General features: G+C 43.0%; 1 protein-coding gene across 11 annotated transcripts in view; it reads right to left on the reverse strand.

The window, feature by feature from the left end:
* The window catches only part of LOC115169855 (eukaryotic translation initiation factor 4 gamma 1), a 58,331-nt gene extending 42,753 nt beyond the window's left edge, over positions 1 to 15,578 (reverse strand). For 2 of the 11 annotated variants that reach the window (XM_029725892.1, XM_029725890.1), the window contains exons 1-10: positions 15,146 to 15,578; positions 12,105 to 12,223; positions 11,447 to 11,563; positions 9,086 to 9,118; positions 8,322 to 8,342; positions 7,830 to 8,009; positions 7,436 to 7,535; positions 4,364 to 4,459; positions 3,974 to 4,128; positions 71 to 166 (exon numbers count right to left, since the gene is read on the reverse strand). In XM_029725892.1, the coding sequence (XP_029581752.1) occupies positions 71 to 166; positions 3,974 to 4,128; positions 4,364 to 4,459; positions 7,436 to 7,535; positions 7,830 to 8,009; positions 8,322 to 8,342; positions 9,086 to 9,118; positions 11,447 to 11,563; positions 12,105 to 12,179 (873 nt within the window). In that variant the 5' untranslated portion in view covers positions 12,180 to 12,223; positions 15,146 to 15,578. The remainder of the gene's footprint in view (positions 1 to 70; positions 167 to 3,973; positions 4,129 to 4,363; positions 4,460 to 7,435; positions 7,536 to 7,829; positions 8,010 to 8,321; positions 8,343 to 9,085; positions 9,119 to 11,446; positions 11,564 to 12,104; positions 12,224 to 15,145) is intronic. The other 9 variants (XM_029725902.1, XM_029725901.1, XM_029725896.1 and 6 more) reach the window with 8 other exon arrangements.
* Between the last annotated feature and the right edge of the window lie 5,709 nt (positions 15,579 to 21,287).

Below are 21,287 nucleotides of genomic sequence, written 5' to 3' on the forward strand. Positions count from 1 at the left end.
AAATACCAATCATCTGTGCATATCTGTGCATTCTGTAACATTACATGCTCCAGTGAGTAGTGATGCGTACCTGTGAAGGGGGGGTGGGGGTGGAGGTGGCCCTTCCCCCGGACATGATCTCCTCTGTAATATCACGGCCCCCCTGGTTGGGGTCTCGTATTCTGATCTAGGAGGGGTAGGAACGGGGGGGGGGGGGGGGGGGCAGGATGAGGTTAAACAGTCTATACTGTAGTTCTAGAAATTAATTTATAGTATTAAGACAATCACATCGCCCCCAAGCAGTCATTGTAAATCAACAACAAAAAATGTCCCTTTTCAGGACCCTGTCTTTCAAAGATAATTTGTAAAAATCAAAAAAACTTCAACGATTTTCAATGTAAAGGGTTTAAACACTGTTTCCCATGCTTGTTCAATGAACCATAAACAATTAATGAACATGCATCTGTGGAGCGGTCATTAAGACACTAACAGCTTACAGACGGTAGGCAATTAAGGTCACAGTTATGAAAACTTAGGACACTAGAAGCCTTTCTACTGACTCTGAAAAACACGAAAAGAAAGATGCCCAGGGTCCCTGCTCATCTGTGTGAATGTGCCTTAAGCATGCTGCAAGGAGGCATGAGGACTGCAGATGTGGCCAGGGCAATAAATTGCAATGTGCGTACTGAGACACCTAAGACAGCACTACAAGGAGACAGGACGGACAGCTGATTGTCCTCGCAGTGGCAGACCACGTGTAACAACACCTGCGGGACAGGTACAGGATGGCAACAACTGCCCGAGTTACACCAGGAACGCACAATCCCTCCATCAGTGCTCAGACTGTCCGCAATAGGCTGAGGCCTTGTAGGCCTGTTGTAAGGCAGGTCCTCACCAGATATCACCGGCAACAACGTCGCCTATGGGCACAAACCCACCATCACTGGACCAGACAGGACTTGCAAAAAATGCCCTTCACTGACGAGTCGTGGTTTTGTCTCACCAGGGGTGATGGTCGGATTCGCCGTCGAAGTTACCGTCGAAGGAATGAGCGTTACACCAAGACCTGTACTCTGGAGCGGGATCGATTTGGAGGTGGAGGGTCCATCATGGTCTAGGGCGGTGTGTCACAGCATCATCGGACCGAGCTTGTCGTCATTGCAGGCAATCTCAACGCTATGCGTTACAGGGAAGACATCCTCCTCCCTCATGTGGTACACTTCCTGCAGGCTCATCCTGACATGACCCTCCAGCATGACAATGCCACCAGCCATACTGCTCGTTCTGTGCTCGATTTCCTGCAAGACAGGAATGTCAGTGTTCTGCCATGGCCAGCGAAGATCCCGAATCTCAATCCCTTTGAACACGTCTGGGACCTGTTGGATCGGAGGGTGAGGGCTAGGGCCATTCCCCCCAGAAATGTCCGGCAACTTACAGGTGCCTTGGTGGAAGAGTGGGGTAACATCTCAAGAACAGCAAGAACTGGAAAATCTGGTGCAGTCCATGAGGAGGAGATGTACTGCAGTACCTAATGCAGCTGGTGGCCACACCAGATACTGACTGTTACTTTTGATTTTTTTACCCCCCCGCTTTGTTCAGGGACACATTATTCCATTTCCGTTAGTTATGTTCATACAAATATTTACAGATGTTAAGTTCGCTGAAAATAAAACGCAGTTGACAGTGAGAGGACGTTTCTTTTTTTGCTGAGTTTATAAATGTGCTATTAACTGACTAACCTGGGTCGTATTCACTAGACATCAAACAGAAGAAAACGGACCTAAACTGGGAGTGACTGAACTTTCAATATGTATGAAATGCTCGTTTTCGTTTCCTGTTGCAAAACGTTTTGCACTGATAACACTGGTTAAATAGGCCTAAATAAATGAAAATCCCCTTCTCTTCTCCCGTCAAAACTCGGGGATAATTATTTCCCCTTGATTCATTCTCCTCTCCATCTTTAGCACATGGTTGGAATTGCCCTTAACCACACATCTAGGATCACATTACCCTAAGTCCAATTCTGATCTAGGATCAGATTACCCTCCCCCGATTCGATCTTTAACCATGAGGGGGGGGGGGGTGAGAAGATATCGGATCCCGTATCAGCGTTAAGGGGCAACATTTACTCTACCTACTGCTGAACTGCATTGACCTCAGCAGCAAGGTCATAGTACAGGGCTTTTCCACTTCTAATATACTAGGGAAATTGTGTTACCATAGCTAGGGCTGAAAAGCAGAATCAACAACCTCAAACGCCTAAACAGTTGTTTTTGAGAAGGAAAATGATCAACTGTCCATCTAGCCAGCTGGAGCCAAAGAGAACACAGACTCATCGTTGATACAAAAACAACAGTGTTACTGTCTGGCCCTATTACGTTAGTGGGTTTATTTACATTTTAGTCATTTAGCAGATGCTCTTATCCAGAGCGACTTACAGTAGTGAATGAATACATTTCATAAATGTATTTTTTTTCCCGTACTGGTCCCCCGTGGGAATTGAACCCACAACCCTGGCGTTGCAAACACCATGCTCTACCAACTGAGCCACACGGGACCATTTAGTTAGTTGGTGCAGATCTATCATTCAGGACATATGCTTGCACTCATGATGAGAGATTGTTAGCTAGCGAAATTAGAACGTGTGGCTAAAAAAATCAGTGCGGGCAGCTTTTTCCTGCATTCAAATTCAGTCATCAGCGCATGCCACTTGCAGTTGAAATATATTAGCCAATACATTTTGTATTGACTAACAGTGTAATTTACATTATGGTTTCACTAAGAAAACATTTTGGTAATGAACAGCTGGCGTGTGCGTGTCATGACAAGCTCTCATTGCAGGTTGCCATAAAGTGTTTCTTTACATGACCTTTGACTGTTGTACAGCACTGTAGCGAATCTACTAAGTGGTGACATTATGAACTGCATGTTACACAATTTCACTGCATAGTTTGTGATCTTGTGCACAGTGTAGTTTCAGATTACAGGTTAATTAATTCAGCCCTTCTTGTTTATTAGTGCTTCAGCACAAATACTACTGCCTTCTTATTCACCGCCATAGACAGACATCTTTAAGTTGTACCTTAGGAGGTCAACTGAAAGTGTTTTGTATTTACTTTCTGATTTAGAGGATATATAGTTGTTTTTGGTGGTTATCTTTTTTTTTTTTACATTTACCAAAATGTGATTTACAGGAAAACACTGTTCTAAACAGTACACATAATGAGAGCAGTTCCATAATGAAAATGTCTGTTAGAAAGCAGGGGAATCTAATAACCACTGGGATGGGTTGCTAATATGACTAGGATTGTGCCTTTGGCTTCTGGACAACAAAAGAAAGTTGATATGAAAACAAATAGAACAGGAGAGAAAAGCTAGACAAGGGCATCAGGAAGTCTTAATAAAATAACTGCCTCCACGTTTCTATGGATGGATTTTCACAAGGCTGCTTTGAAGCATGGTAAGACATGACTCATTATTTGAAGTAAAGTCAAACGTTCAGCTTTCAGACAATTACTAACTCAAGCTCACGTTTCAAAGTGGTGGTGACACGCTGATAGCCTGCCTACTGTTGACTATGGCCTATGCACTCGAATAACAAATGGGAGGCGCGCTTTAATTACCAGTTGAGATTGAGAAATGAAAATAGCTCCATTTAAATTGTGGCCTTCAAAGTTAACATGCGATTGCATTTAGAATTGTTATTTGTTGCGCAATGACTGGGTTTACAAAAACACGTTTCACAATAGGATACTCCGTTCCTCAAACTAAGCTCTGTATGCTGTGCAAATGTGATAAATAAGATGCATGACTGCTAACGAAAATACACACACGACAATTTAATTCCACTAAATTATGCAAATTGACCGATAAGCATGACCTGTCAAATGTATTTTCGGCAGCTAACATACCTAGTGGAAAGTCAAATGTCTGTCTTTAGGCCAAACACCGGGGTAGTCTCATAGTGGAAATGCAACAGTGTGTGGTACAGTACCGTTACGCGCTCCCTCTTGGGTGCCGGTGGTTGGCTCGGCGGCGGCTGAGGGGGCAAGGCCTGCTGCTGGGGCTGGGCGGGGCTTATCATGACGGGCGCGGTCTGGACAGGGGGTGTGTGGCTGTACTGGGGCTGGGCCGGGTAGTAGGCACCTGCTGTAGGGGGGAGGGAGGGAGAAAGGGAGGTCAGTCAAACACACCCCAGAAAGAGCCAGAGACATTCACACACAGACTGAACATGCACTGAACATGCACACATGCATCCGCAGCAAAACTAAACCATGTGCACAAGGGAAAAAACACATTATGCAGACATATTAGGCCGACAAAGATGCAACCCAGCACATACTAAGCAACACAAATGCACACGCAAGTACACACACATACTCACCGGGGTAGCGCTGGGAGGTGAGAGGAGCACCGTGGAGAGAGAGACGCCCGTTCTCTCGCCCGCCCCCTCTCCTCTCCCTCGCAGCCAGAGAGGGCTCTGAACACAACGGGGGGAGAGGGAAGAAGGAAGGGAGCGAGGGAAGGAAAATTAAAGGGAGGAGAGAAGAGAGAGGACAGGAAGAGACAGATGCAGAGTGAGTGAAGGGAACCAGAAGTAAGCAGGGTGTTAAGGCAGTGAGAAGCAGCAGGTGAGAAGACTGATAGAGCAGAACCAAAGCCCGCCCCCACACACACACACACACACACACACACAGATCCTAAAGAGAGAACAGAGACCACCATACACACAACCTACCAGGCCACGCAGCAATGAACCAACCGTAAGACCACCTGACTGGCCAACCGTAAGACCACCTGACTGGCCAACCGTAAGACCACCTGACTGGCCAACCGTAAGACCACCTGACTGGCCAACCGTAAGACCACCTGACTGGCCAACTGTAAGACCACCTGACTGGCCAACCGTAAGAGCAACTACAAGAGCAATTGTAAGATTAACTAGTGATCCTTTGTAGCTCAGTTGGTAGAGCATGGCACTTGTAACGCCAGAGTCGTGGGTTCGATTCTCAGGACCACCCATACGTAAAATATATCCACGCATGACTAAGTGACTTCGGATAAAAGAGTCTGCTACATTTCATATATTATTAAAAAATATGTGACCGACCAACTGCAAGAGCTGGCTACCACCTGGTAAGCAACGCTGCACCTTAGAGACTGCTGCATTGTGTACTTAAACACTGGTCACTTTAATAATGTTTACATACTGTTCTACCCACTTCATAACTGTATTCTAGTCAAGGCTCATCCTATATAAACTACTGCAGTACATAGGTTTTCTATTCATGTACTGTCCATACACACCATTATACAGTGCATTCGGAAAGTATTCAGACCCCTTTCCACATTTTGTTACGTTCCAGCCTTATTCTAAAATGGATTGAAAATGTTTTGACACATTAATCTACACAACATACCCCATAATGAAAAATCTAAAACAGGTTTAGAGATTTTTGCAAATGTATAAAAAATAAAACAAATACCTTATTTACATTCAGACCCTTTGCTATGAGAATCTAAATTGAGCTCAGGAGCATCCTGTGTCCAATGACCATCCTTGAGATATTTCTACAACTTGATTGGAGTCCACCTGTGGTAAATTCAATTGATTGGACATGATTTGGAAAGGCCCACACCTGTCTATACAAGGTCCCACAGTTGAAAGTGCATGTCAGAGCAAAAACCAAGCCATGAGGTTGAAGGAATTGTCCGTAGAGCTCCGAGACAGGATTGTGTCGAGGCACAGATCTGGGGAAGGGTACCAAAAAATGTCTGGATCATTGAAGGTCCCCAAGAACACAGTGACCCCCATCATTCTTAAATGGAAGAAGTTTGGAACCACCCAGACTCTTCATAGAGCTGGCCACCCGGCCAAACTGAGCAATTGGGGGAGAAGAGCCTTGGTCAGGGAGGTGACCAAGAACCCGATGGTCACTGACAGAGCTCCAGAGTTCCTCTGCGGAGATGGGAGAACCTTCCAGAAGGACAACACTCTCTGCAGCACTCCACCAATAAGGACTTTATGGTCGAGTAGCCAGATGGAAGCCCCTCCTCAGTAAAAGGCACGACAGCCCGCTTGGAGTTTGCCAAAAGGCACCTAAAGGACTCTGACCATGAGAAACAAGATTCACTCGTCGGATGAAACCAACTCTTCGGCCGGAATGCCAATCATCACGTCTGGAGGAAACCTGGCACCATCCCTACGGTGAAGCATGGTGGTAGCAGCATCATGCTATGGGGATGTTTTTCAGCGGCAGGGAGTGGGAGACTAGTCAGGATCGAGGGAAAGATGAATGGAGCAAAGTACAGAGAGATCCTTGATGAAAACCTGCTCCAGAGCACTCAGGACTTCAGACTGGGGCGAAGGTTCACCATCCAACAGGACAACGACCTTAAGCACACAGCCAAGACAATGCAGGAGTGGCTTCGGGACAAATCTCTGAATGTCCTTGAGTGACCCAGCCAGAGCCCAGACTTGAACCCGATCGAACATCTCTGGAGAGACCTGAAAATAGCTGTGCAGCGACACTCCCCATCCAACCTGACAGAGCTTGAGAGGATCTGCAGAGAAGAATGGGAGAAACTCTCCAAATACAGGTGTGCCAAGCTTGTAGCGTTATACCCAAGGAAGACTCAAGGTTAGAATCGCTGCCAAAGATGCTTCAACAAAGTACTGTGTAAAGGGTCTGAATACTTATGTAAATGTCATCTTTCCATTTTTTATTTGTAATACATTTGCAAACATTTCTAAAAACCTGTTTTCTCAGTGTCATTATGGGCTATTGTGTGTAGATTGATTAGAATGTGTATTTAAATACATTTTAGAATAAGGCTGTAATGTAACAAAATGTGGAAAAAGTGAAGGGGTCTGAATACTTTCCAAATTCACTGTGTACACACACACACACACACACACACACACACACACACACACACACACACACACAGCAAGTTTTTACCTAATGTATTTGTTTGGGAGGGGGGATTCATGTGTATTGTTAGATATTACTGCACTGTTGAAGCTAGAAACATAAGCATTTTGCTGCACCTGCAATAACATCTGCAATATATGTGTATGCAACCAATAATATTTGCTTTGATCAACTGACTGACCAATAAGAGCGACCGACCGACCCCTAAGAGCGACCCTAAAATCGACCGACCAACTGACCCTAAGATCAACCGACTAAGATATCTCTGGGTGCATGTGGCCCCAGTTCTTGTCATGGATGTGGTTTTGGTAGTATTAACAGTTATGGTCCTAGGTAATATTGTGCTTGGATCTAGTGTAGCCATGGTTGTGGTTCTAGCGGACATTGCGGTTCAATACTAGGTTGAGGTTCGCGTTCCAGCTGCTGATCTAGTCATGCCTGTGGTTCTAATCAAGATTATGGTTCCAGTCATGGTGGTTGTGCTTGGCAGGTGGGGCCCGGCTCAGAGAAGAGCCTCTTACCATAGGTGGGGTATTCAGCCGGGCTGGTGCCTGGGTAGAAGCCTGCTGTCCCACTTGTCACAGGGTACTGTGGACTTGGTGGCATGTAGGGAGCCCGGTACTACAGAGAGACAAAGAGGGGCAGAGAGGACACTTAGAACTGTGTCAAGTTACCTGTCTTAAAGGGATCAAGCTCCCCGTTTGCTCTGTTTAGGTATATCTCTAATAATATGTAACATTACCTCTTGACTTTAGACTATCGGCTGGAATACTACATGAGCAGTGTGATAATTAGGGATGCACTTTTTTTCTTTACTTTCCAAAAATCCCAGGTTTTTCAGAAATTCCGGAAACTTGCAACCATTTATTCTAGTGAAGTTGACCGTTAGCATAACGTGATGACCAGCTGTGGTACCTGTCCAGGGGGGATGAAGTAGCCCTGAGGGGAGCCAGCAAAGGACAGCTGCTGCCCAGGGATCATCATCATCTGGGAGCCGGGCTGGTAGATGTGGGTGGGACCAACCGGACGAGGCCCGCTGCTGGTCTGGACCCGGGGGACACTGGTGGCCATGGTGGGCCTGTTGGCATAGTAAGGCTAGAGAAGAATGGGGGGAAGGAGGGACAGAAGCTGTCAGTATATGTGTTTGTGTGTGTGTGTGTGCACGTGCACCGCAGGGCTAAAATGTCACATACTGAAAGTGTCAGATAGTTGAGGTAGGTTGAGACTCCAAGGGGGGGGGGGGCTATATCCATCCATCCAATTTTAACATTGATCACAGCTCCCATCTACCCTACAAATTTTACAATATCGACTCTGTATGTCATTGACATGGTTGTCGTTGTGTGGCTGTGCATTCAGCCCTCAGGTTCTATACACTCAGATGAGAAGGAAGAGAGAAGCTGTTACCTGCAGTGCCCTGTATCCACCCTTCAGCCGGACAACACACAAGCAGAGAAGGGGGCGGGGTGACAGAAAGGCAAGAGAAAAATAGGAAGATGATAAGAGAGTAATAAAAGAGAGCAGAAGGAAGGTGAGAGAATATAAGAAGCAAGAGTAAATCACTCAGACGTTACAGTTAGCAGTGCAAAACATCAGTCTTTCACATGCAGCTGACCATCACAAAATATGAAGACGTTGCAGAACTATAAAGCTAGAGGGTAACAGACTTAAATTCACAAGTGATTAGCATACGTCTTCTAGTTTCATCCAAGCCTCTGTTTGCAGGCCTAGCAAATGGTTTGGCCAGCACTTTGCTTGATTGGGGTAACCAATTTACACATATACAGGTGAAATGTAAAACCGGCAGACCATACTGCTGCAGTGCCTAGTACCTTTACTGAACTGCCCTACTGTGGGTGGTGTCATATTAGGTGTTACCATGGGTAGCCTATGGGGTTACCAGCCTGGACGTCTTCACTGGGGGTAATCCCTGGTCCCGGAGAGCCACAAAAGGCTGAGGGACAGATTCTAGCACTCTACTACTCATGGTCTTAACTCATAAAAAATATATACATTTCATTCAATCAGGTGGTTTTGTGTGTAGTTACAGCTGGATCTGGTCAGAACTAAAATGGTTGTTCAGCTTCATCCTTCTCTAAAGTGAAATGTGCATTAATGCACTACTGTTCTATTGAGACGGCAGCCATTTTGGGGAAGGTAAGGGTTAGTACCTGTTGGTGTAAAGCACGGGGCCCGGTGGCAAACTGGGAGGGAGGACAGAAAAAGAGAGTAGGAGGTCAAAGGTTGGTAGTCAGAGAGTGGTGAGAGAGACTTTTTTAAAAAACACACACACACACACACACACTAAACCAAAGCGGTTAAGCAGAAAGACCGTTACACACAGGTTGGACCAAAGCGTTACAGTTGAGCAAGAGTTGGAGTTAAAAGGCCCAGTGCAGCCAAAAAACGTGATTTGTATGTTACACATACAGTAGCAGTCAAAAGTTTGGACACCTACAAGGGGTTTTTCTTTATTTTTTTGTACTATTTTCTACATTGTAGAATAATAGTAAAGACATCAAAACTATGAAATAACACATATGGAATCATGTAGTAACCAAAAAAAGTGTTAAACAAATATATTTTATATTTGAGATTCTTCAAAGTAGCCACCCTTTGCCTTAACTTTGCACACTCTAGGCATTCTCTCAACCAGCTCATGAGGTAGTCACCTGGAATGCTTTTCCAACAATCTTGAAGGAGTTCACACATATGCTGAGCACTTGTTGACTGCTTTTCCTTCACTCTGCAGTCCAACTCATCCCAAACCATCTCAATTGGGTAGAGGTCGGGCGATTGTGGAGACCAGGTCATCTGATGCAGCACTTCTTCACTCACCTTCTTGGTCAAATAGCCCTTACACAGCCTGGAGGTGAGTTTTGGGTCATTGTCCTGTTGAAAAACAAATGATAGTCCCACTAAGCTCAAACCAGATAGGATGGCGTATCACTGCAGAATGCTGTGGTAGCCATGCTGGTTAATTGTGCCTTGAATTCTAAATAAATCACTGTCACCAGCAAAGCACCCCCACACCACCTCCATGCTTCACAGTGGAAACCACACATGCGGAGATGATCTGTTCACTTACTCTGCGTCTCACAAAGACACGGCGTTTGGAAGCAAAAATATCAAATTTGGACTCATCAGACCAAAGGACAGATTTCCACCAGTCTAATGTCCATTGCTCGTGTTTCTTGGCCCAAGCAAGTCTCTTCTTATTGGTGTCCTTTAGTAGTGGTTTCTTTGCAGCAATTAGACTATGAAGGCCTGACTCATGCAGTCTCCTCTCAACAGTTGATGTTGAGATGTGTCTGTTACTTGAACTCTCAAGCATTTCTTTGGGCTGAAATCTGAGGTGCAATTATTTGCCGATTTCTGAGGCTGGTAACTCTAACGAACTTATCCTCTACAGCAGAGGTAACTCTGGGTCTTCATTTCCTGTGGTGGTCCTCATGAGAGCCAGTTTCATCATAGTGCTTGATAGTATTTGCCACTGCACTTGAAGAAACTTTAAAAGTTCTTGAAATGTTCTAGATTGACTGACCTTCATGTCTTAAAGTAATGATGGACTGTTGTTTCTCTTTGCTTATTTGAGCTGTTCTTGCCATAATACGGACTTGGTCTTTTTACCAAATAGGGCTATCTTCTGTATACCACCCCTACCTTGTCACGTCACAACACAACACAACTGATTGGCACAAAATCATTAGAAAGGAATTAAATTCCACAAATGAACTTCAGGCACACTTGTTAATTGAAAGGCATTCCAGGTGACTACCTCATGAAGCTGGTTGAGAAAATGCCAAGAGTGTGCAAAGCTGTCATCAAGGCAAAGGGTGGCAACTTTGAAGAATCTCAAATATATTTTGATTTGTTTAACACTTTTGGTTACTATATGATTCCATATGTGTTATTTTATAGTTTTGATGTCTTCACTATTATTCTACAATGTAGAAAATAGCAAAAATAAAGAAAAACCCTGGAATGAGTAGGTGTGTCCAAACTTTTGACTGGTACTGTACATTTCCACACTGCCGTTGGAATAATACTGTGAAAATTATGATGATGACCTTTTAGTATAAGAGCTGTTTGAAAAGACCGTCTGAAATTTCAGCCTGTTTTGGTGGGATGGAGTTTTGGCCTGCCTGGCGACGTCACAAGGCGGTATAAGTTAATAGACCAATAACAATGAGTTTCAAACCTCTTGGCCAATAACAGCTAGTTCAGAGGTTACATATCCCTCCCATTAGGTTCGTCCAATTAGGCCCCTCACTCAGACAGTCCTAGCAAAATTCTTGCTTGAGAAAAGCTATTTTTGTTTTCAATTAAAACGGCATAAAGAAACAATCATAGTAATTGTTACCCAGAAAACATTTGATATTTAGATAAAAACAGCTGCATTGGACCTTTAAGAATTGAAGTAGGGGTCTTACACTCAGCAATACATAGAAGCGTCGACATTGAAAGAGTGTTGGCAAAAGAGCGGAAAATAAAAGGAGCGATTGAGTAACAGAAGAAGTAGAGCGCAATACCTGTCGTGGCTGCGGTGCAGAATTCATTTGTTGAGGTGTTTGGGTGGTGAAGACGAGAGAAGTGGGTTGTCCAGAGGCATAGACAGCCTGGGAGAGAGGGGAGGCAGAGAAACACAACTACATTAGTCGGCTAACTTGCTGCCAAAGATGGGTTGTGTTCAGTAGGATACAATGTAGCAAAACGCTTCAGAAAGGAAAACTAAAATGATCATCCTAATTGGACAAGTTCAGGGGTGTATTTATTAGTCGCAGGCCGTATCAAAACATTTAGGCTGTTGCAAAACGTTTTGCAAGGGAAAACATTTAGCAGTGCAAAAGGCAGGGAGGTCCCCTCCCTGTTTTATTTTGTTTTGTTCCTAGAGTAAATGGTAAACAGTTTAATCTTTGTATTCACTAAGAACCAAACGGAACCAAAGTGACGCAAACTAGATGAAACGGGCCGGGACCTATCGGAATTTGTCCAATAGAAACGCAGGGTTTTTTTGCAAACCGTTTTCCATTTGGAGTGAACATTTTCTGTTGCAAAACATTTTGCAAAAGTCTTCGTCTAGTGAATAAAACCCAATCTCCCGGTTTCAAAACATTATCTCGTGTTTTTTGCCTAATGAACGCTACTCTGATCTGTCAGAGCGAGCTGGGTCTTGTCAGTGGCTCTCACCTGTGTCAGGCCAGGGGAGGGGGAGGGGTGTGGGACAGAGGTGGGTCCCGTTATAGGCTGCGGTGGTTTGTTCATTTCACGTGGTTCTGCATCAGGGTGGCGCTGACTTGCCAGTCGATCTGAGGAAGAGGAAGCGTTTGTTACCAAAATGAGCAAAAAAATATGTAAATCAATTTTAAAAATCCTCCAAGACATTTCTATTCTCCATATTGATACTGGGTCAGCTGGACTAGGCTAGGCACACAATAATCACCTGGACACCATGCCCAGTGAGCAAAAGAGCAGAATGGTCAGAAAGCCAACTGGGGAAATCCCTGTATCAACCGCCTAAGAAGTTAACTTGCGGCTGCCCTCACGAAGCTACAGTACCCAATGACATATTCATGAGAAACCCTGAGTGTTTGTCTGCTGTAGTAGGTCATGGCAGTAAGGCTTAGTGCCAAATAACTCGACACTGGTCACAAGTTGGTGTTACAAAGTAGGAAACATTACGGTAGATAGGTTAGACCTTGTGTTAGAACACCATTTCATGGGCTTCCAGAAGTTGAGTCTAAATATGCCATTCCAGTGACACAATGTTGTTGTGCCGAGTTCCAAAATACCCATAAACCACTATTTAGACCTTAAACAAAAAGACACCAACTCACTCCTGAGGGTGCATTGGGTTAATGGGAGTTACCACATCACTACAGGGGCAGTTCCACCATGCTACACTCCAGACGCATATTTTATTTATTTAATTTACCAGGTAAGTTGACTGAGAACACATTCCGATTTACAGCAACAACCTGGGAAATAGTTACAGGGAGGGGGATGAAGGAGCCAATTGTAAGCTGGGGATGATTAGGTGACCATGATGGTATGAGGGTCAGATTGGGAATTTAACCAGGACACCTGGGTTAACATCCCTACTCTTACGATAAGTGCAATGGCATCTTTAATGACCTCAGAGTCAGGACACCCATTTAACATCCCATCCAAAAGACAGAACCCTACACAGGGCAGTGCCCTGGGGCATTGGCATATTTTTTAGACCAGAGGCAAGAGTGCCTCCTACTGGCCCTCCAACACCACTTCCAGCAGCATCTGGTCTCCCATCCAGGGACTGACCAGGACCAACCCTGCTTAGCTTCAGAAGCAAGCCAGCAGTGGGATGCAGGGTGGTATGCTGCTGGCATATAGTTAAGCCATTGGCTGAACCATCTATTGATCCTCCTGGCAGATGGTGCCAATAAAAAACATGTCACACCATGACTATCATCATCATCTCAAGGAAAAAGCTAACATTTCCTTTCAGAATGAAAGAGACTATTTGGGGGGACTGAGATTGTGATGGGGAGCTGAATTTGACATGACACACGTCTGCGAATTAGAAATTGCAAAAAATAAACTGCTCCTGGGTTGTGGAATTCAAATATCTTATCTGCATCCATTCCATGCATCATTGGGGATTAGGTTCACGCCAGCCTGAGCTGGTACATCTCACTCACTGTTTTAACTTACGCTCAACAGTTATTTAGTATGAATGTCTTTCAGGTCAAAGTTCACTCCATTTGCTTGCAACAGATTCTCTCTATTGTGGACATGGGTTGGTTAGAATGTTTCAGATTCCTCAGAGATGTCCACATAACATCAGATGACAACTAAACAATTTAAATAACATTTATACTTTTACTGGGAAGCAATATACTCCACTTTCAACAACAACAAAAAGAAACCAAAAAAAAATAATAATAATTAAAAAAATGTAAAAAAATATACTCCACTTTCACATTTGAGGAATGTGGGTTGTAGACAAACATGGAATCAGGGTACATGCATATTGCGGCCTTTAAGATGTTTAAGCAATTTCCCGACAGTGTTTTTGACATGCCATTAATTCAAGCATGAAAAGATGTAGTGTCAACCTGATAGCACATGGTCTAAAGAGGACATCTCACATTAGGAAGACGTGTCATATGGCTAGCTAGCTAGCAAAGCAGCCGGTGTTAGCCACTATAGTTAGCTTCCATATGTTATCCCATCTATGGCTAGCCCACTCTGTTTTCGGCGCTAAATAAAACGAAAGACCATTAAATAAACGTATGATAACTAACATGATACGTTTTCTGGGTAGATTAGGTATTACATTAGTTACTGGTAGATCAAATTGCAAGCAAGGCCTTCTAGCGTGCTAACAATACCGGGGAGGACCACTGATGGTGGATTTCACACACCGCTAGCTAACTAGCTAGCCTGTAGTAGCCTACGTGTCTATAGTAATGAGTGAGTGTACCTGACTAGCTACAGTAAATTAGTTAGCTAACTTAAGTCCACCTGAAATTCTGCAGTGACATGTCTACACATTGTAATATTAAATATCACTTTATTTGTACCCAACTGAAATAGACTTTCAATCACATGTTAATTTCCATGCTAGTCTTCCAAGGAGTATTCATTCTAGGCCCGACTAAGCCACACATAAAGCCCAGCATGACAATTGCTTTGGCTACAGATTTATGGGCAGGTTAACAAGCAATTTTAAAGCAGTGTGATAAAAATAAACTTAGTTGTGAGTAAATTGCCAGATTGGCATCTTGAAGTAAACCGTGAATCTAGACAATTTGTTTCGATGGAAACTGTCAAACTGATGAAAGATTTGCAAAATCTCATTAAGTTACCTTGCTAACATTCTAGACTAGCGTTAGTTCGCTAGCTAATTTAACAACAACAATAAGTTCAACTTAAAACACAGACCTGAGCTGGCTAGCTAGCTAACTAACTACAAGAATGAAATGCTCGAGGGTAGTTCCAACCCAATTTCATGCAAAGGTTAACTAACAAACAACGCTCGTTTTGACGAGCACAAAAGAAACACAGTTAAAGCCAATACTATTTCTAGCCGCTGACATTAGCTAGCTAGTTATTCTTCTGAAAGATGGCAAGCTTTTTAGCCAAGTTAGCCAACCTTGTAAAATGGACTGACAGAACAGGGCCTTCCTCCGTGCGTTAGTCTTTCACAGCGTAATAGCAGGTATCTAACTTTAGCACAATATTCTTACCGGGTATGAAGTGTCTGAGTGATCGGAGGGAAAACTTGAATAAACAATGGAAAGACAGTATTTTATAACCTATTGTCCATTACTTAAAATTGTAGCTAATGTAGTTTCTTGTCCTCTCCTCCAAGTGGAAAGTGTACCTTTATTGACTTAGCAGCTAGCTAGGTGAGTGCTGTCACTTCGTCTTTAAATTCCCAGAACGTGCAAAAGTGACAGGGCACAAAATGTATTAATATCGCACTTGAAGGTTACTATTGACAACTCCAATGCCTCCTAAAAAAGCCTCTGGACCGGAGGTCCATGATCAAGGCGCCGATGGTAACGGATTGCCGGTAAAATACAATATACTGGGAGTTTCGTTCGGTTTACAGAGAGGCCATGGTGCAATGCATTATCGTCCGCTGGAGCCGGCAGGACTGTGCCCGGGTACGCATGGGTACTTCCGGGAAAATTATTATTTGATGCTGCCTCCTCCGTCACGTGACAGTGGAAACTAAAATCCAAATTTTGCACTTTTAAACACGAACTTCATATGGATGTTGTATACATTATTTTATTGGACTTAATCTGTGTGAAAAAATAATGATTTTTTTAATGACTACCCCTTCCTCTGTCCCACATAAGTACAACCTCCGCTGCTGTCTCAGCCACTGCCTGTCACCAAGGGAGTACCCCAAGGCTCGATCCTAGGCCCCACGCTCTTCTCAATTTACATCAAAAACATAGCTCAGACAGTAGGAAGCTCTCTCATCCATTTATATGCAGATGATACAGTATTATACTCAGCTGGCCACTCACCGGATTTTCTTGTTAAATGCTCTACAACAAAGCTTTGTGTCCAAAAAGTTTTCTCTACTCTTAACCTTGTTCTGAACACCTCCAAAACAAAGGTAATGTGGTTTGGTAAGAAGAATGCCCCTCTTCCCAAAGGTGTTATTACTACCTCTGAGGGCCACTGTTCCTAGGCCGTCATTGAAAATAAGAATTTGTTCTTAACTGACTTGCCTAGTTAAATAAAGGTAAAATTAAAATTAAAATAAATAAAAGTTTAGAGCTTGAGGTAGTCACCTCATACAAGTACTTGGGAGTATGGCTAGACAGTGCACTGTCCTTCTCTCAGCACATATCAAAGCTGCAGGCTAAAGTTAAGTCTAGACTTGGTTTATTCTATCATAATAGCTCCTCTTTCACCCCAGCTGCCAAACTAACCCTGATTCAGATGACCATCCTACCCATGCTAGATTACGGAGACATCATTTATAGATTGGTAGGTAAGGGTGCTCTCGAGCGGCTAGATGTTATTTACCATTCAGCCATCAGATTTGACACCAATGCTCCTTATAGGACACATCACTGCACTCTATACTGCTCTGTAAACTGGTCATTTTTGTATACCCGTCGCAAGACCCACTGGTTGATGCTTATTTATAAAACCCTCTTAGGCCTCACTGCCCCCTATCTGAGATATCTCCTGCAGCCCTCATCCTCCACATATAACACCCGTTCTGCCAGTCACATTCTGTTTAAAGTCCCTAAAGCACACACATCCCTGTGTTGCTCCTCTTTTCAGTTCGCTGCAGCTAGTGACTGGAACGAGCTGCAACAAACACTCAAACTGGACAGTTTTCTCTCAATCTCTTCATTCAAAGACTCAATCGTGGACACTCTTACTGACAGTTGTGGCTACTTTGCGTGATGTATTGTTGTCTCTACCTTCTTGCCCTTTGTGCTGTTGTCTTTCTTGCCCTTTCTGCTGTTGTCTTTGCCCAATAATGTTTGTACCATGTTTTGTGCTGCTACCATGTTGTGTTTCTACCATGTTGTTGTTATGTTGTGTTGATACCATGCTGTTTTGTCATGTGTTGCTGCCTTGCCATGTTGTTGTCTTTAGGTCTCTCTTGTCGTGATGTGTGTTTTGTCCTATATTTTTTTTAATGTTTTGTTCATTTTTACAAAACACATTCTCAACTGAATTCAGTTTCATCTACTGCTTAGGTTGCTTGAACGTTGATGGATTGGGTGAGGGAGTGTGTGTTTGCCACAAAGGTGAGCTCCACTACTCGTTCTGCTGGCAGGAATGGAAAGTGCATGCCTTCTCCAAATCTGAGGGGGGAATGGGAGAACAGGTTTTAGCTTCATTTACATATTTGTAATTTAGCAGACACTCTTATCCAGAGTGACTTACAGTAGAGAATGCATACATTTCATACATTTTTTCCCCCCCCCGTACTGGTCCCCCGTGGGAATCGAACCCACAACCCTGGCGTTGCAAACACCATGCTCTACCAACTGAGCCACATGGGACGCTTCAGATGCAGATATGTCCTTTATACATGTCAATAACTCATCTGCCACCGCCCGACTATGTGAACATTTGAGGCCCGCAACAGACCCTAACAAAAATATAGAAAATGCGTTATACAGTCAAAGATGGCGGATTGACTTTTTAACAAGCTTTCAGATAGGCCTATGTATCTGCTTATAATTTCTGACATTTTGATAGGGTATTTGTTAGTCAACTTGTCTATGATTAGATACATGCAGATTACCTTCTGTCATTTGCTCCCGACTGGCGCAGCGGTCTAAGCCACTGCATCTCAGTGCAAGAGGCGTCACTGCAGTCCCTGGTTTGAATCTGGCCGTAATTGGGAGTCCCATAGGGCGGCGCACAATTGGTCCAGCCTCATCCGGGTTTTGCCGGGGTAGGCCGTCATTGTAAATAAGAATTTGTTCTTAACTGACTTGCCAAGTTAATTAAAGGTTAAATAAAAATTATACAAAAATTAGCTGACTTGTTGCCTTAGAATTAAATCCAATCAAATTGGATTTGTCACATACAACAGCTGTAGACCTTATCGTTAAATGCTTACTTACAAGCCCTCAACCAACAATGCAGTTCAAGAAATAGAGTTTTAAAAAAAACGAAATCAACTAAAGTAATTTAAAAAAATACAAATCTAAAAGTAACACAAGAAAATTACATAACAATAACGAGGCTAGTAAATAAACATTTGCTCACCAGAATGTGATACATCAATAGAATGAATGCTTCAACGTAGTTGACGTCGGTAAAGTTCTCTTTTTCATCGCTGCTTCTCTCATGCAGCAAAGACGTTTGGGGGCTGTGGAAAAAATGTAAAAACAAAAATACAGAAAGATTTTCTGTGCAAAATGTCCAAATGACATCAGTTTAACCGGTTTTAAGGAAAGTAAAAGCTGTGAAAACTACCCAACATGCTTCTTGTAAGATTTCAGTTAGGCTTGGATGCATATTTTATGCTGTTGAAATATGCTATCAGCTTTTAAGCAATGTGGTCTCAGAGCATTTCTTATTATTCTGTATATAAATCCGAGACACTCCATTTAGTATGATTTGTTATGTTTCGTATGGTATGTATTAATTGGTTGATGTCCATCATCCATTTCTTATGATATGTTATGAATTGCAAATCATACAATATTTTACAAATTGCAATTCATACAATATGTTACGAATTTGCAGAACATACAATATGTTACAAATTTGTCTAACGTTAGCTTTAGGGGTTAAGCTTAGGGGTGTCGTAAGGATTGGACCAACGGGTGTCGTAAGGATTGGACCAAAATGCAGCGGGAACGTTTATACGTTATATCATCTTCAGTATTTTTATAAAATGAAGGAAAAATAAAAGAAACACATATACAAAACAACAAACGCCACTAAACAGTCCTGTCATGTGCACAGACACAAAACAGGAGACCCACAAATCCCATAGAAAAACACCCCCTCTTAAATAAGACCTTCAATTAGGAGCAGCTGCTTCCAATTGAAGGTCAACCCCATTAACTAAACATAGAAATAGAAAGACTAGACTGAACATAGAAAAACACTAACCTAGAACATAGACCAAAAACCCCGGAACACTCTAAACAAATACCCCTCTTACATAATAACATAGCCCAACAAACCCCGAACCACATAAAACAAACACCCCCTGCCACGTCCTGACCAAACTACAATAACAAAATACCCCTTTACTGATCAGGACGTGACATTTAGGAGTTAGGTTAACGGGTTAAGGTTAGGGTTAGGAAAAGGGTTAGTTAAAAGGTTAAAGTTAGGGGAAGGGTTAGCCAAAATGCTAAGTAGTTACAAAGTAGTTAAAAGGCAGTAAGTAGTTGCAAAGTTGCTAATTATCTCAAATGCTTGAGTTGCCCATAATGAGATTCGAAACACGCAACCTTTGGGTAGCAAGACGTTTGCTTTATATTGGCGTGTATCCGGTGAGCATACAAGTTAGGCCCTAAAGCTTAGGCATAGACTACACACTAATGCCAGAAAAAACTATGTAAGAAAAACCTCACTGTAGCCTATAGATATGAATTTCACAATAATTATACATTTATGGACTTTTAATGCATTGTTTTGTCTTTATTCAACCAACCCACCACCCAACCACCCTTCATCCGAACAATATTTCTTGACCCTAAAGCCACCCGCCCCACGGATATAACCGCAGGACTGCGAGTTATGAGTCAACATGCGCATCTGTGTAAGGTAGTGACAAATTAAACAGAGACTTGGAAGAACAGAGAAAGAAAGAGTCTCGCCTCTTATCTGAGTATTGGAGGGAGAAACATATCCCTCTGGGGCTTAGAATTAACAAAGCCCCCACTTTTGGCTTAGAAGACAGTAATTTTATGCAGAGATGGGAGAATGTTTTGAACAATTGCTCTCTAGATCTCATGTTGCTTGTCATTGAAAAGACTAAGCAGAGACAGAGATAATGCGACAGAGTGCTCACATCAGAGGTTTTTCTCTCACTGACAGATGAGTAGTTGATGTCTCAGTTCTTTTGGGACCACATAGGGCTGAACTTGGATCAGTACCTGGATCTGGCACCATGCCAGTCATAGACCGTGCCCTTGGAGTAGTGATCAGTATCCCTCTGGTTTTTCTCAAGTGTGTGCCTCTTCAGTTCTTTTTGAAAGGTGGTGATTTTCTCTGTTAATATGGCAAACATATCCATTTATTTTTATTTAACCGGGAAAGTCAGTTAAGAACAAATTCTTATTTACAATGATGGCCAACCCTGGCCAAATCCTAACCTGGATGACACTAGGCCAATTGTGTGCTGCCCTATGGTACTCCCAATCATGGCCAGTTGTGATAAAGCCTGGAATTGAACCAGGGCCTGTAATGACACCTCTTGCACTGAGATGCAATGCCTTAGACCGCTGTGCCACTTGGGAGCCTGAAATCAACTAGCCCATGTCAGCTAATGTTTTTTATTTAGGTTTTTTTGCCCATAGATATTGTTGTAATTTTTTGTCACTCAAATATTACATGAATACACATTAGACATGGCAAAATGTAAAGAATTGCGTGTGATGTTCCCGAATGCTGGAAGGTGGGCCTCGAGTGAAACAGTTTGGGAACCCCTGCTTTAGACCAATGTTTGATTACTGAAAAGGAGAGGGATTTCCTCATCACCCCTCAACCAGTATGTGCAGCTTACTATAGCCTACCTAAGATTCACAATAAACTATCTGATCCTCCTCTGAGACCTATAGTCTCTGATAATGACAGCCTCACGGAACCCCTATCCCAATTTGTAGATTTATTCATAAAAAAGTTGGTTCCTTCCCTTCCAGCATTATTGGGTGACAACAATGATGTATTAAAGGTCCTTGAGAATGTCAAATTTGAATCTAATGATATACTTATAAATATGGATGTTCTTTATACAAACATCCCTCATGCAGGAGTCCTAGAAGCCCTCTCCCACTATCTAGATCAGGCCTGGGCAATTCCAGTCCTCGAGAGCCTGATTGGTGTCACAGTTTTGCCCCAGCCCCAGCTAACACACCTGACTCTAATAATCACCTAATCATGATCTTCAGTTTAGAATGCAATTTGAAACCTGTTAGGGATAGGGGGCAGTATTTTCACGGCCGGATAAAAAACGTACCCGATTTAACCTGGTTATTACTCCTGCCCAGAAACTATTTGGATAGAAAATACCCTAAAGTTTCTAAAACTGTTTGAATGGTGTCTGTGAGTATAACAGAACTCATATGGCAGGCCAAATCCTGAGAAGATTCTATATGGGAAGTGCCCTGTCTGACCATTTCTTGTCCTTCTATAGCCTCTTTATCGAAAATA

The sequence above is a fragment of the Salmo trutta genome, chromosome 31 (assembly GCF_901001165.1).
Source record: "Salmo trutta chromosome 31, fSalTru1.1, whole genome shotgun sequence".
Taxonomy (NCBI): domain Eukaryota; kingdom Metazoa; phylum Chordata; class Actinopteri; order Salmoniformes; family Salmonidae; genus Salmo; species Salmo trutta.